General features: G+C 45.1%; 1 protein-coding gene across 3 annotated transcripts in view; it reads left to right on the top strand.

The window, feature by feature from the left end:
* FAM193A (family with sequence similarity 193 member A) overlaps positions 1 to 13,443 on the top strand; it is a 198,250-nt gene that overhangs the window by 90,679 nt on the left and 94,128 nt on the right. For all 3 annotated transcript variants that reach the window (XM_050792252.1, XM_050792253.1, XM_050792255.1), the window contains 2 exons: positions 3,499 to 3,733; positions 12,727 to 12,851. In XM_050792252.1, coding sequence (XP_050648209.1) covers positions 3,499 to 3,733; positions 12,727 to 12,851 — 360 coding nt within the window. The remainder of the gene's footprint in view (positions 1 to 3,498; positions 3,734 to 12,726; positions 12,852 to 13,443) is intronic.

Genomic DNA, 13,443 nt, shown 5'->3' with positions numbered 1-13,443 from the left:
TGCTCTGTCGCCCAGGCTGGAGTGCAGTGGCGCAATCTTGACTCACTGCAAACTCCGCCTCCCGGGTTCACGCCATTCTCCTGCCTCAGCCTCCCGAGTAGCTGGGACTACAGGTGCCTGCCACTGCACCTAATTTTTTGTATTTTTAGTAGAGACAGGGTTTCACCGTGTTAGCCAGGATGGTCTCGATCTCCTGACCTCATGATCCTCTCGTCTCAGCCTCCCAAAGTGCTGGGATTACAGGTGTGAGCCAGTGCGCCCGGCCTTTTATGTTTTTTGAAATGTTTCAAATGAAAGCAACAGATTTGAGATGGCTGTTTCGTGGGTTGATTCTCATTTGGGTTTCTTTCTCACATTTTGAATGCATCACATTTGGGAGAGATTTTTTTTTTTCCTCCCTCCCCTCAGAGTCTCACTCTGTCGCCCAGGCTGGTGTGCAGTGGTTGTAATCTCAGCTCACTGCAACCTCTGCCGCCTGAGTTCAAGCGATTCTCCTGCCTCAGCCTCCTGAGTAGCTGGGATTACAGGCGCCTGCCACTGTGCCCAGCTAATTTTTGTATTTTTAGTAGAGATGGGATTTCACCATCTTGGCCAGGCTGGCCTTGAACTCCTGACCTTCTGATCCACCCGCCTCGGTCTCCCAAAGTGTTGGGATTACAGGTGTGAGCCACTGTGCCTAGCCAGGAGTTTTATAAACTGATGTTTGCTGTGCGGTAGATTTTATCCTGGAGGCAAGGATAGTGATTAGCCGTAGATTAGGTTAACTCATGAATTCAGCCAAGTATGTTCAGGGTTTGACCTTCGAGCCACTGGTATTGCAAGAGGTCCTTCTCTGTGGTATGTGCTTTTATTAGAAGTTAGGTTTCCAGCCAAGCATGGTGGCTCACATCTGTAATCCCAGCACTTTGGGAGGATTTCTTGGGCCCAACAGTTCAAGACTAGCCTGGGCAACATAGTGACTTGTCTCTACACAAAATAAAAAAATTAGCCAGGTGTAATGAAGCACACTTGTGGTCTCAGTTGCTTGGGAGGCTGAGGCAGGAGCAGCTCTCAAGCTCAGGAGTTCAGTGCTGCAGTGAGCTAGGATTGCTCCACTGCACTCCAGCCTGGGCAACAGAGTAAAACCCTGTCTCCAAAAACAAAAACAAAAAAACAACAAAGGAAGTTAGGTTTCCTAGTGAGTATTAGGAAAAAATGTATAACCTTCACATCAAACCTATGACTTCACAGATCATTAACGTTGCAACTTCAGTACCTTAGAGTAGCAGCCAGTGTGTGGTTGATGTGCCAGTATCTGTTGAATGTATGTGAGAGTTAGCGAATGAGCTTCCATAGCATCTTCAGCATATCGCTGTCTCCTTTTTTTTTTTTTTTTTTTTTTGAGACGGGGTCTCACTCTGTCACCCAGGCTGGAGTGCAGTGGCGCAATCTTGGCTCACTGCAAACTCTGCCTCCTGGATTCACGCCATTCTCCTGCCTCAGCCTCCCGAGTAGCTGGGAGTACAGGCACCCGCCACCACGCCAGCTAATTTTTTGTATTTTTAGTAGAGATGGGGTTTCACCGTGTTAGCTAGGATGGTCTCGATCTTGCCTCCCAAAGTGCTGGGATTACAGGTGTGAGCCACCACACCCAGCCTCGCTGCCTCCTTTTTATATAACTTAAAAAAATCTGTTTGCGAAATTATCACATGGTTATTTCCTTAAATTTATAAAATACAGAAATAGACCCCCCAAAAAATAAATAAATAAATAAAAGGGACGTAAGTCCGACATGCTTAGAGAACAGTCCGGTGTCCAGTCTGCTTCTGAGTTTGGTTGTCTCTGTCAAAATTTGACTCTTCTGTGGCTTTCTTCTAGCAGATGAAATACGTTCTATTTCAGAGGACAGTTTTTTATACTAGTAGTTGAAATTACAATTGTCATACTCAAAAAAATTAATGTCTATCTGAAATGTACTAACCATAATAGGAATCCCATCCATCAACACTATTTTTTAATCCACATTTTCCATAAGGCTTCACATGTTCCATTGCAAGATTTTACTTGGCACTTGTCTTTTACAACCTAGCTAGGTAGTATGGCAATTTAAAAATAGAACAGGTGACAACTTTCTTTTCTTTTGACATAATATGGTATGTAGAAGGTGAAAGGATTTACTATGTAAAATCCAGGAGCTGTAGTTTAATACATTTTACAACTCATTTTTATTAGAGTGATGAACTCAAACTGGTTTCTCCTGGTGATGGGTTGTAGATGAATTTTTGTTATTACATCAACGGTTTTAGGTTTCCATCTAGAGGCTCCTGGATTAAAATACAATTAAATTTAACCATAGCAATGCCAGTACTGTAGAATAAGTTTCAAGATGTGGATTATCATACACATATTTGTGTCAATAAAAAAAATGGATTATCCCAAAGTTTGGAGGGAAATTCATGAAAATGTTCATTGCATTTGTGGCTTAGTCATGGGACATGTATTATTTTTTTCCTACCCTTCAGCCTACAAATTTCCTTTTTTTTTTTTTTTTTTTTTTTTTGGAGACAGAGTCTCATTCTGTTGCCCAGCTGGAGTACAGTGGCGCTATCTCGGCTCACTGCAAGCTCCGCCTCCTGGGTTCACACCATTCTCCTGCCTCAGCCTCCTGAGTAACTGGGACTACAGGTGCCTGCCACCACGCCCGGCTAATTTTTTGGGTTTTTTGTTTGTTTGTTTGTTTTCAGTAGAGACAGGATTTCACCGTGTTGGCCAGGATGGTCTTGATCTCCTGACCTCGTGATCCGCCCGCCTCGGCCTCCCAAAGTACTGGGATTATAGGTGTGAGCCTCTGCGCCCAGCCTTCAGCCTACAAATTTTATTTTACACACCTTTATTGCTTTTTTGGTGGGATAATTTTTAAAAAAGGATAAATTGTGTCTAAAGTTTCCTCTTTTGATAAGCCTATTACAAACCCATTTGGATTGTACACTGAGCCTGTAGAAAGAAGGAAAGAGCAGGCTGCCCCAGATCTGCAGCCAGGTGGCACCTCTACTGGGATCAGTGCTTTTTACTTGTTAACATATAAGCCTTTAACGGAGTTGTCCCCAGCCTCGTGTCTGAGCGTGTTCGTCTGGGGCCAGCTGCTGAGAGGTGGTAGCGTGCTCTTCCAGCTGTGTGAGTTCATGCAACTCACCCAACCTGTGTGGGCCAAAATGTCCCATCTGTAAAGCAGGCACTACACGCAGCAAACTGAATTAGTGCATGTGCATGAACTGTGCTATACAGGAGAAACTCAATAAATGTCACTTTTCCTGTTAGTTCCTGGTGACACTCTGTGCCCCGGATTCTCCATCCATTAGGTGGGGTGATCATGCCTCTCACAGGTGGTTATGAAGAAGATGACTGTGTGATCATCCAGAGGTGGTCACCTGTTGAAGGGCTTCAGAAAAGATGCCCACTGACATCACAGCACCCACGGGCCCTGGTGGGTAGGCCCTGGTGACCCTCTTCTCTGTGTAGGCTCTGCGAGAGGGACCCCTACCAGCTGTACCAGCGTCTGGAACAGCAAGCTCGAGAGTACGTGCTAGAGATGAAGGTCCGCCTGCTCCGGCAGCTGTCGGCTGCGGCCAAGGTGAAGGCACCATCTGGCCTGCAGGGTCCGCCACAAGCGCACCAGTTCATCTCCCTCCTGCTTGAGGAGTACGGCGCCCTCTGCCAGGCTGCACGCTCCATCAGCACCTTCCTTGGCACTCTGGTAAGAGAGAAAACGTGTGTTTTTCTTTCTGTTTGGATGAACTGAAGAGAAGAGAAGCATGTGGCAGGAGGAAGCTTCTCATGCTTATATGCTGACCTCGCTGTCGCACCCCCACACACTGTCATAGGCCCCTCTCCTCTGTGGGAGAGGACCTGTTTGTCTTTCCTCTGGACTTTGCCACTGGATAAGAGCATTGGGTGGATTGATAACCAGGTGTCACCTCATGGAAGTACCGTTTGGAGGACCTTGAGGTCCTGGGAATGAGGCATGGGGCAGTTTGAGGGGAGCACCTGTGTGTGCCTTTATAAGGAGACAGAGAAATCTCCAGTGTCCTACTTAGGTTGTTCATTCTTTTGTTGCTGTAGACAGAGCTGTTATTAGGTAAAATGCCCATGAAGAGCGTGAAGGCTGTAGAGAACAACTTGTTTACAGCCCAGTGGCATTCATTCATTCATGCATGCATGCATTCACCCAATAAGCCAGCACTGAGTTAAGGATCTGCTTGCAGTCTCAAGACAGGCCCTGTCCCCATCCTTGCCAATGGGGATCTGGCAGTCGTAACAAGAGAGACACACAGATGGGTCTGGCCCCCTCAAAAGAGGAATCACCACATTGGGTGGAAGGAGCATGGTATAGAAATATGGTTACGGGTACGCTGTGGTCAATTCTCAACAGCCTCAGTGCCCCCGTGGTTTGGAAGGAGACCATGCGTCCCAGAGATAAGCCCTCAAAGCTTCCTTGACTGTTACTATTCGTCTGTGGAGTTTTTCATCATCATTTAAACTTTATTATTAAATAATACTTACGTGTATTTGGGTGCTAGTTTTAGGTGCTTTCTTTCTTTAAATAAAGAAAGGAATTTATTTCTTACGGTTAGGAAGGCTGAGAAGTCCAAGTTTGAGGGGCCACATCTGCCCATGTAGATAGGTAGAGCCTTCTTGCAGGTGGGGACTTGGACTCTGAAGAGTCCAGAGGTGGTACAGGGCATCACATGGCGAGAGGGCTGAGCATCTAGTTTTGGGTGCTTTCTTAGTGGTAAAACTACATTTTGAAACAAATATAGTAAGCACCGGCATTGGTCTTTATCTGATTCTCAAGTTGATGGACCCTCTTGGAAAAATTTACATATAGCCTGGGCATTGTGGCTCATACCTGTAATTTTGGGATTTTGGGAAGCCAAAAGTGGGAGGATCGCTTGAGCCCAAGAACTTGAGACCAGCCTGGGCAACATGGGGAGACCCCATCTATACCAAAAAAATTTAAAATTAAATTAACCAGGCGTGATGATGCGTGCTACTCAAGAGGCTGTGAGGCAAGAGGATCATTTGAGCTCAGGGTTGAGGCTGTGGTGAGCCAGTGCACTCCAGCCTGGGCAAGAGAGTGAGATCCTATCTCAAAAAGAAAAGAAAAAATTACATACATATATTGTGAGTCATTTCAGGGGGTTCACAGCCTTCCTCAAGCTTCACTGCACCAAGCCATGGGGAGGTATCTATTCTGAGAAGAGGCAGCAAGGTGAATGGGTAGGGTGAGGGGTGGGGGCGGAGTGGGGGGCAGTTATCCTGTTTCAAGGTCTGAGTCCACTGGGTAGTGCCACCAGGCTTCCTTCTGGTACCTCTTCCTTCCTCTGGCATCTCTCGCAGCACTGCCTCCCCATCTCTACCTGAGAGTCTGCCCGCCCTTCAGAGGTTCAAATCCAGAGCCCCTCCTCTGTCTTTTACAAGAACATTGGCTCAGGTTAAGAAGGATGCTGTCCAGCCCACCTAAACCTGGTGCCCAGAGAGACTCTGGTAGTGAAGAGAGCTGCTGCTGCTCTCCAGAAAGTGCTGGGGAGGTCTGTGCCTCCTCACATAGTTACTGTAGGACACTGTTTTATGAAGCTGACAAAAATTAATTTGATTATTAGAGCAAATTCCTAGCAGTTTACATAGAAATAATTTCTTGTGGCTTGAGGCCAGGTGCAGTGGCTCACACCTGTAATCCCAGCACTTTGGGAGTCCGAAGCGGGCGGATCACCTGAGGTCAGGAGTTCGAGACCAGCCTGGCCAATATGATGAAACCCTATCTCTACTAAAAATACAAAAATTAGCCGGGCATAGTGGCAGGCACCTGTAGTCCCAGCTACTTGGGAGGCTGAGGCAGGAGAATCGCTTGAACCAGGGAGGCAGAGGTTGCATTGAGCCAGGATCGTGCCACTGCACTCCAGTCGGGGTGACAGAGTGAGACTGTCTCACACACACAACAAAACCAAACAAAAGAAAAAAAAAAGAATTTCTTGTGGCTTGAAAAAAATGCATATACTCTGAAGCTGTTTGATCAGTGTCTTTTTTCACTTCCTTTACACATAGAAATATCCACATTGATTTCTAGGGGTCCAGCAGACTAGATAGCCTTAACTATTCCTTCCTTCAAGGGAAACAACTGAATTTACTAGATAATTAAAAAATAAGTCGGGCGTGGTAGCTTACGGCTATAATCCCAGTATTTTGGGAGGCCGAGGTGGTTGGATTACCTGAGGTCAGGAGCTAGAGACAAGCATGGCCAACATGATGAAATCCCGTCTCCACTAAAAATACAAAAACTTAGCCAGGCATGGTGGCACACGCCTGTGATCCCAGCTACTCGGGAGGCTAAGGCAGGAGAATCGCTTGAACCTGGGAGGTGGAGATTGCAGTGAGCCGAGGTTGTGCCACTGCACTTCAGCCTGGGCAACAAGAGCAAAACTCTCTCTCAGAACAAAGATGAAATGTTTTAAAGTGTATAACTGAGATGGCATGAAAGGGAATAAGTTGTAGTGGTGAAAAACCAGTTGAAAGCTGGAATCCTGAGAAATACATGGGCTTGAAAGTCAGCATTTGCTGCGGGGATTTCTTCTGATCCCGGAGACAAGATACAACCTAGCCCAGGATGGGGTCTGCACATAATGCCGGGACTGTAAGTGACAACACCCTCAGTAAGGTTGAAGTGGAAACTCCGGGCACTGAAAGGGACAGCAGGGATCTGCAACTCTCATGGCCTCGGGGTGGGGATGCAGGGAGTATAACTTCCCAGAGACTTGGTAGCTATCAGCCAGCTGCCACATGAGCTGGAGTCTGAATAAGTGTTGGTGTGGTATGAAACAGCCCAAGCGTGGAAGTTGCTTTACAGTGGTCCAAGATTGCTGGTAAAGTCAGGTAGCATGCAGATCACCTCCGGAAGTCTTCAGTGTGACCTCAGAGAATTCGAATAGATAAAATCCCCGCAAATGAGCAGCTCACAGTAAAAAAAGTCATAAAACACAAGGTTCATGACAGCACATTTGAAAGCCAGCAGAAGCAATAGACAGAATCACATAACAAAGACATTTAAGTGTTCAAAAAAGAATATAGAGTAACTGTGTTAACTGTGCTTAAAGAAACTTTGTAAAAGTTTGAAATTGGAAGCTAAGGATTAATACTCTAAAGAATGATCATTCAGATTTGAAAAAATTAAAACTAGAAACAAAAACATAATTTTCTGGAAAAGCTTAATGGATAGATGAAACAGAATAAACAGCTGAAAAGAGAACTGGTGAGTTGCAAGAAGGAAGTACGGGAATTCTATAGAATGTAACTCAAAGAAACAAAGAGATGGGCCACGGAAGAGAGGTTGAGACCTGAAGGATGCAGTGAAGATGTCTAGCCACCAGTAATCAGAGTCCCCAAAGAGAAGCAGAATAAGGGTGGAGATGATAGCTGAGAAATTCTCAGAATTACTGAAAAATACTAGTGTTCAGCAAGGAAGCTTATCAGATTTCCCAAGTAAAATGTTGAAAAAGCCTTCTCTGGATATAGGATAGTGACAGCTACAGAACATCAAAGAAAAAGTGATCTCAAACACAAAATACAGGACTTCATTGAAAATGGTCTGTGAGATGTTGTAATGTAGAATTCGGGATTCTGGGTGGAGACTACAGCGAATCTCTATGTACTCCTTACCCAGATCCACAGTTAATCAGCATTTTGCCACTCTGACTTCATTATGCCTTCTTTTTCTTCCACTTTCTCTTCCACCCTCTTTTTGATGCAGTATTTTAATATGGGTTCCAGACAATGTGCCTTTTTGTCTTAGAATATTCCAATAAGTGTCTCTAAAAATAGTCATCCATTATCTTACGTAGCCACAGTTCCATTGTCACATCCATGAAGACTGACAGTAATTTCTTATCGACTAATGCCAGCCAATCTCTTTATGGTTGGGTTATTCCAGTCAGGACCCAAAAATCTTCACACATTTATAGCCACATTATTACACTGCCATCCAGTGATCTATGCAGTACCAGCTTAAGATAAACTCAGTGTCTCAGGGCAGTAATTCTCAACAGTTTTGGACTCAGGCCCCTTAATACTTAAAAATTTAGGACCCCGAAGTGTGCTTTTTTATGCAGACTTATATCAGTACTTGCTTTATTGAAATTCAAACTGAGAAATTTTTTTTTTTTTTTTTTTTGACGCGGAGTCTTGCTCTGTGCCCCAGGCTGGAGTGCAGTGGCGCGATCTCGGCTCACTGCAAGCTCCGCTCCCCCGGGTTCACGCCATTCTCCTGCCTCAGCCTCCCGAGTAGCTGGGACTACAGGCGCCCGCCACCTCGCCCGGCTAATTTTCTTGTATTTTTAGTAGAGACGGGGTTTCACTGTGTTAGCCAGGATGGTCTTGATCTCCTGACCTCATGATCCGCCCGTCTCGGCGTCCCAAAGTGCTGGGATTACAGGCTTGAGCCACCGCGCCCGGCCAAACTGAGAAATTTTTTAAATGCTTATTGTCATTTTAAAAATGTAAGCTCTCATTAGATTACATAAATTGCATATTTCACATATATTAGAGAATGTAACAAGCAATACACTTTTAGATAATGTAACATAAACTACACATGTAAAAATAACTGTTTTCCAGAATAAAACATTGTTGCCCAGGTTGGAATGCAATGGTGTGATCTTGGCTCACTGAAACCTCTGCCTCCCGGGTTCAAGTGATTCTCCTGCCTCAGCCTCCCAAGTAGCTGGGATTGCAGGTGCCCGCCACCACACCCGGCTAATTTTTTTGTATTTTTTTTTAGTAGAGACGGGATTCCACCATGTTGGCCAGTCTGGTCTCGAACTCCTGACCTCAGGTGATCTGCCTGCCTTGGACTCCCAAAGTGCTGGGATTACAGGCATGAGCCACCGCACCCGGCCAACATATTTCTTAAGAAGAGTGGGTCACTCACACCTCTTAGATCTCTCTGTAGAAGCAGTGGGAGCTTCATCTTCTGCATTCAGTCTGTTGTCATAGGTTGTCTGGTTGAAGTTACTGAAGAAAATTCAACTTTTTACAGATAACGTAGTTGGAAAAAGGAAGAATAATTTTTTTTTTTTTTTTTTTTTGAGATGGAGTCTTGCTCCGTCTCAAAAAAAATCTCGCTCTGTCTCTTGTGATCTCGGCTCACTGCAACCTCTGCTTCCTGGATTCAAGTGATTCTCCTGCCTCAGCCTCCCGAGGAGCTGGGACTACAGGTGGGTGCCACCACATCAGGCTAATTTTTTGTATTTTTAGTAGAGACAGGGTTTCACTGTGCTAGCCAGGATGGTCTTGATCTCCTGACCTCGTGATTCGTCTGTCTTAGCCTCCCAAAATGCTGGGATTACAGCCGTGAGCCACCGCGCCCTGCCAGGAAGAATATTTTAATAGCCTCTTCAAATCCTGGTAGATTTCTCTGAGAGTACACCAATGCGTGAGAGTTTCTTAATGGTTAGTTGCGATGTAGAGTCTGAAACTAGATCACTGAACTTACCCTACTCTGTACCATTCAAATCCACAGGTTCCAGCTCACTCCATGAATGGACTCCCTACTTATACATGTTTTTCTAGTGTCATTCATAGGTCATTTTGCAAATACTGGTTCACTGAATATCTTCTGGATGTTGACACTTTTATTAATATCAAAAAATGATATTTGTTCGTATCACCACTGATCTCATCAGAAAGGCCTTTAAGTGTATAGGACCTTTCAAGCCAACAGCAGCAAATGCAAATTTTCTGAAGTTTTCTTTTTTGCTTGAAAGCTCAGATTTTATGATTCGCCACAGATTGTGTCACTTGTTTTCTTTGAAGCAACATGTTAATTTGCTATACAAACTCTGCCAGCTAATTAGCTCCTCTGTGAATAGCACCCCCATTCTGCTGTTTTTGCTGAACTCAGTGGATGCTTTTGGACATAGAAAGATGTTCTCAGAAATGCAACTTCACTGGAGAATGCCCTCATGTGAGGTTTATTCTACACTGCCTGGGGGATCAAACTGGATAATGAGTCACATTTTTTGTACTTTAAATATTAAAATAAAATTGGGGGACTGGGCGTGGTGGCCCACACCTGTAATCTCAACACTTTGGGAGGCCACCGTGGGCGGATTACTTGAGTGCTTGAGTCCAGGAGTTCAAGACCAGCCTGGGCAACATGGTGAGATCCCGTCTCTACAAAAGATATAAAACTTAGCTGAGCATGGTAGTGCGCACCTGTAGTCCCAGCTACTCAGGAGGATGAGGTAAGAGGATTGCTTGAGCCCGGGAGGCGGAGGTTGCAGTGAGCCAAGATTGCACCACTGCACTCCAGCCTGTGCGACAGAGCGAGACCCTGTCTCAATCAATCGACCAATCACTCAATTTTTTCTTTTTTAAGAAATCTAAAAAAAATAATAAAATTGGCACGAGGCTTAAGTTATGCTTCTAGTCATCTAGCAAACGCCTCACCAGGCTGTAATAGTGAAGTCTAAATTTTCATCCACAAATAAGAAATATTCAAATATCCCATTATTTCTGTCTATTGTAGGAACTTCATTCTAAACATCTTGTCTTCCTTCTTCCAAACCCCCAAGCCTTTTTTTGTAGTGGGAATCGAGAACAGTCTGCAAAGCCTGCCCTTAGGTCACTGACAAGCCTTTCTGCCTGTAGCTCAGGAGTTCTTCCATAGGCCTTCCCTCTCGTAGGAGCTGTGACAACATACCCTGCAGAGCCCATGCCTGCATGCCCCGGTCCAGTTATTTGAGCCCCTCTATGCTGGTTCTACAGCTGTCGATGGGGCATGGCAGGGCAGTACCAAATTCACAGGGAGCTTACTGGAGGCACTGAATTCAGCGCTAAGGACAGTGCCTGGCCATGCTAGACACGCCAAGTTGATTTCAGGTTGTGAAGTGAGTCTGATATCTGTTTGTCTTGCATGCCTCACCTAGAGGTGTAATTTTAGATTTTATTAAAAATACTGAACATCTTTATAAATCGGCCTTCACCCAGTGACCACTAGCAGCTGGCCCAGAAAGCCAGATTTGTTATTCCACTCATAGGCAGGCAAGTGGAAATGGCTATCCTAGAGGTTTCCAATGGAGGCCAGGCAAAGCCTCAGCTCTTCCAGGAGGCCCCTCCATCAACTGGTTGCCATCCTGGTCTGATCCAGGTGCTGCATTCATTCCCATGTACTCTTTGTCCTGTAGCTGAATCGTAAGTCAGGTCACTGCCTACTGTTCTGTTCTCCGGGAACCCCTGGAGAGCAGCAGACTACTTTAGCAGGAGGTAGTCTTTGTGTCCTCGTACCTGGCACAGGGCCTGGGCAGCATGGGCTTGGCACTTCACCTGCTTCATTATTACGAGCACATTTGTGGGTTCCAGCCTGGGGCTGGTTATCAGTTACCCGGCCCCAGTCTCCTGCGACATGCATTTTTCCTGTACCGAACGTGCTTGCTCTGAGATATGCTTGGTGTGAAACAGGAGTGATGATGTTTCAATCTGGGAGGCACTGGTGAAAACACGATGAGGAAAAGTGTTGGAAATGTTAACAAAATGGAAGGTTTGAGGTTTTCTGCAGATGGCATAGATTCATTGCTGAATCTTTCAATCCTTGTGTTTCCAGGTATGAAAACAGGCAAGGCTAGCACACAGTGGTCTAGCAGTATCACTGGTGTGCTGTCTCCAAATGTGTTTATAGGTGTTTACTTTGAAGAACAGAAGTTAATCATTATAATTTGTTCTCTCAGCCCCCATACCAACTAGGGTTATCAGGTGACATAACAATGAAATCTTTGTGTCGTTCATTTGCTAAGGTCTCCATCAACTCAGCTTGGCTATATTGTAAACAGGAGCAGACCTCTAAACCCAGTCCCTGTGAGTGACCCGACTCAGGAGACGTGGAGTAGCCAAGCATGATGAAGTGCAGCTTCCAGAGCTGGCGGTTGTTGAAGTCAGGAACATTCACCCAAAGATGTAACGTGATCTGAACACAAATAGTGTCCGTGTAGTTGACAGAGGGAAGCATGGATTCACACACGCATGGTTGTAGCAAGACTTATTAAATGTGACCATTACATTTAGGAAAGGTAATAATGGCATCAACCTCAGTGGTCTTGTGTTGGGGGCTTGCTGTACATTTCTGTTGACATGACTCTCTATGATGACTGGGACACTTCTAGGTTTTCATGGTATTGGCTAAAGTAATTGACGAGTTTGCCTATGTTTATTAGGAAGACAAAAAAAACCTTACCTCTAATAGGGTCTTGCAAGTGGAGAAATTGTGTGTATTAATTAGAATGGAAGGTTTCTCCAAATAGGTAAGAAAATTATTATCCTTTGGCATTGAGGGACTTGATGTATCTAAACTGTCTGAACTGTAAGGGCTGTCATTACAATTTAAAAGTATAATTGTGAGAATTGACTCTCAGACGTTTGGTTACTGCTTTGTCTCTGTGTACACCTGTCACCCCGTCTTCGCTGCCCTTCTAAACTTGCCATCTAGACTGACTACATGTCCTTGTAGTCGGAGTTCTGATCCACTGTGTGCCTTGGGACATACAGGGAACAGCACTTACCATAAGCTGAACGCTCTGGGCCTGTAAAGAGGGATGTGTGTGTGGTGTGGGGAGAGGGAGAGCGGGGAGGGAATCCCTTTGGGAATTTTCAAGTCTTTAGCAATTCACTACATATTCTGTTTATCTTTTTCTTTTTCTAAACTAGGAAAATGAACACTTGAAAAAGTTCCAAGTGACGTGGGAACTGCATAATAAACACCTGTTTGAAAATCTGGTCTTTTCAGAGCCACTTCTTCAGAGCAACTTGCCCGCACTGGTGTCACAAATCAGGTATTTGGCCTTAACCCGTATACGTCTTTGTGGTGTGACAGCACAGTCTTTTCTCCTGACTGGTGTACCTGAGTACCATCAAGTATGAAAGTTCTTGCAGGAAAAATAACAGGGCTTAGAGAAAAAGATAGTTTGGGCCAAAAACTCAAAACCCGAGAAGTAATACAATTAAACTTTTAAATGCTACTAAGATTTTACACCATAAATTCCTCATACAGAAAAGCTGTAGTAAATATAGCACTTTTCCTTGACAAGACCCATCCTTGGCCGGGCACCTGTGATGTGGTTCATGCTATGGCTCTTGGACATGCAGGGGAAATGGAGGAGGGAAGAGGCCCAAGTCTGAGGGTGCCTAAGGCCCCCTGGATACAGCTTGGTGTCTCCTACACATTCCCTTGCTACCCGGGGCTCTGTTGTTTTGTCTCCTTGTGTAGCGCTTCCATATGGCTTCTTCACGCTAGGGAGGCTGGCTGGGTTCTGTGCTTTCACTGAGAAAGGGATGCAGGTGCAGCAGTCACTCATGGGGTATCTGCTCGGGGTCATGTGTTTGCCCTGTGGTACCATGTTCAGTTAGGAGGCGTGTTCCTCCTGA

Source organism: Macaca thibetana, chromosome 5 (assembly GCF_024542745.1).
Source record: "Macaca thibetana thibetana isolate TM-01 chromosome 5, ASM2454274v1, whole genome shotgun sequence".
NCBI classification, from domain to species: domain Eukaryota; kingdom Metazoa; phylum Chordata; class Mammalia; order Primates; family Cercopithecidae; genus Macaca; species Macaca thibetana.
This window is presented reverse-complemented; position numbering and strand designations above follow the sequence as displayed.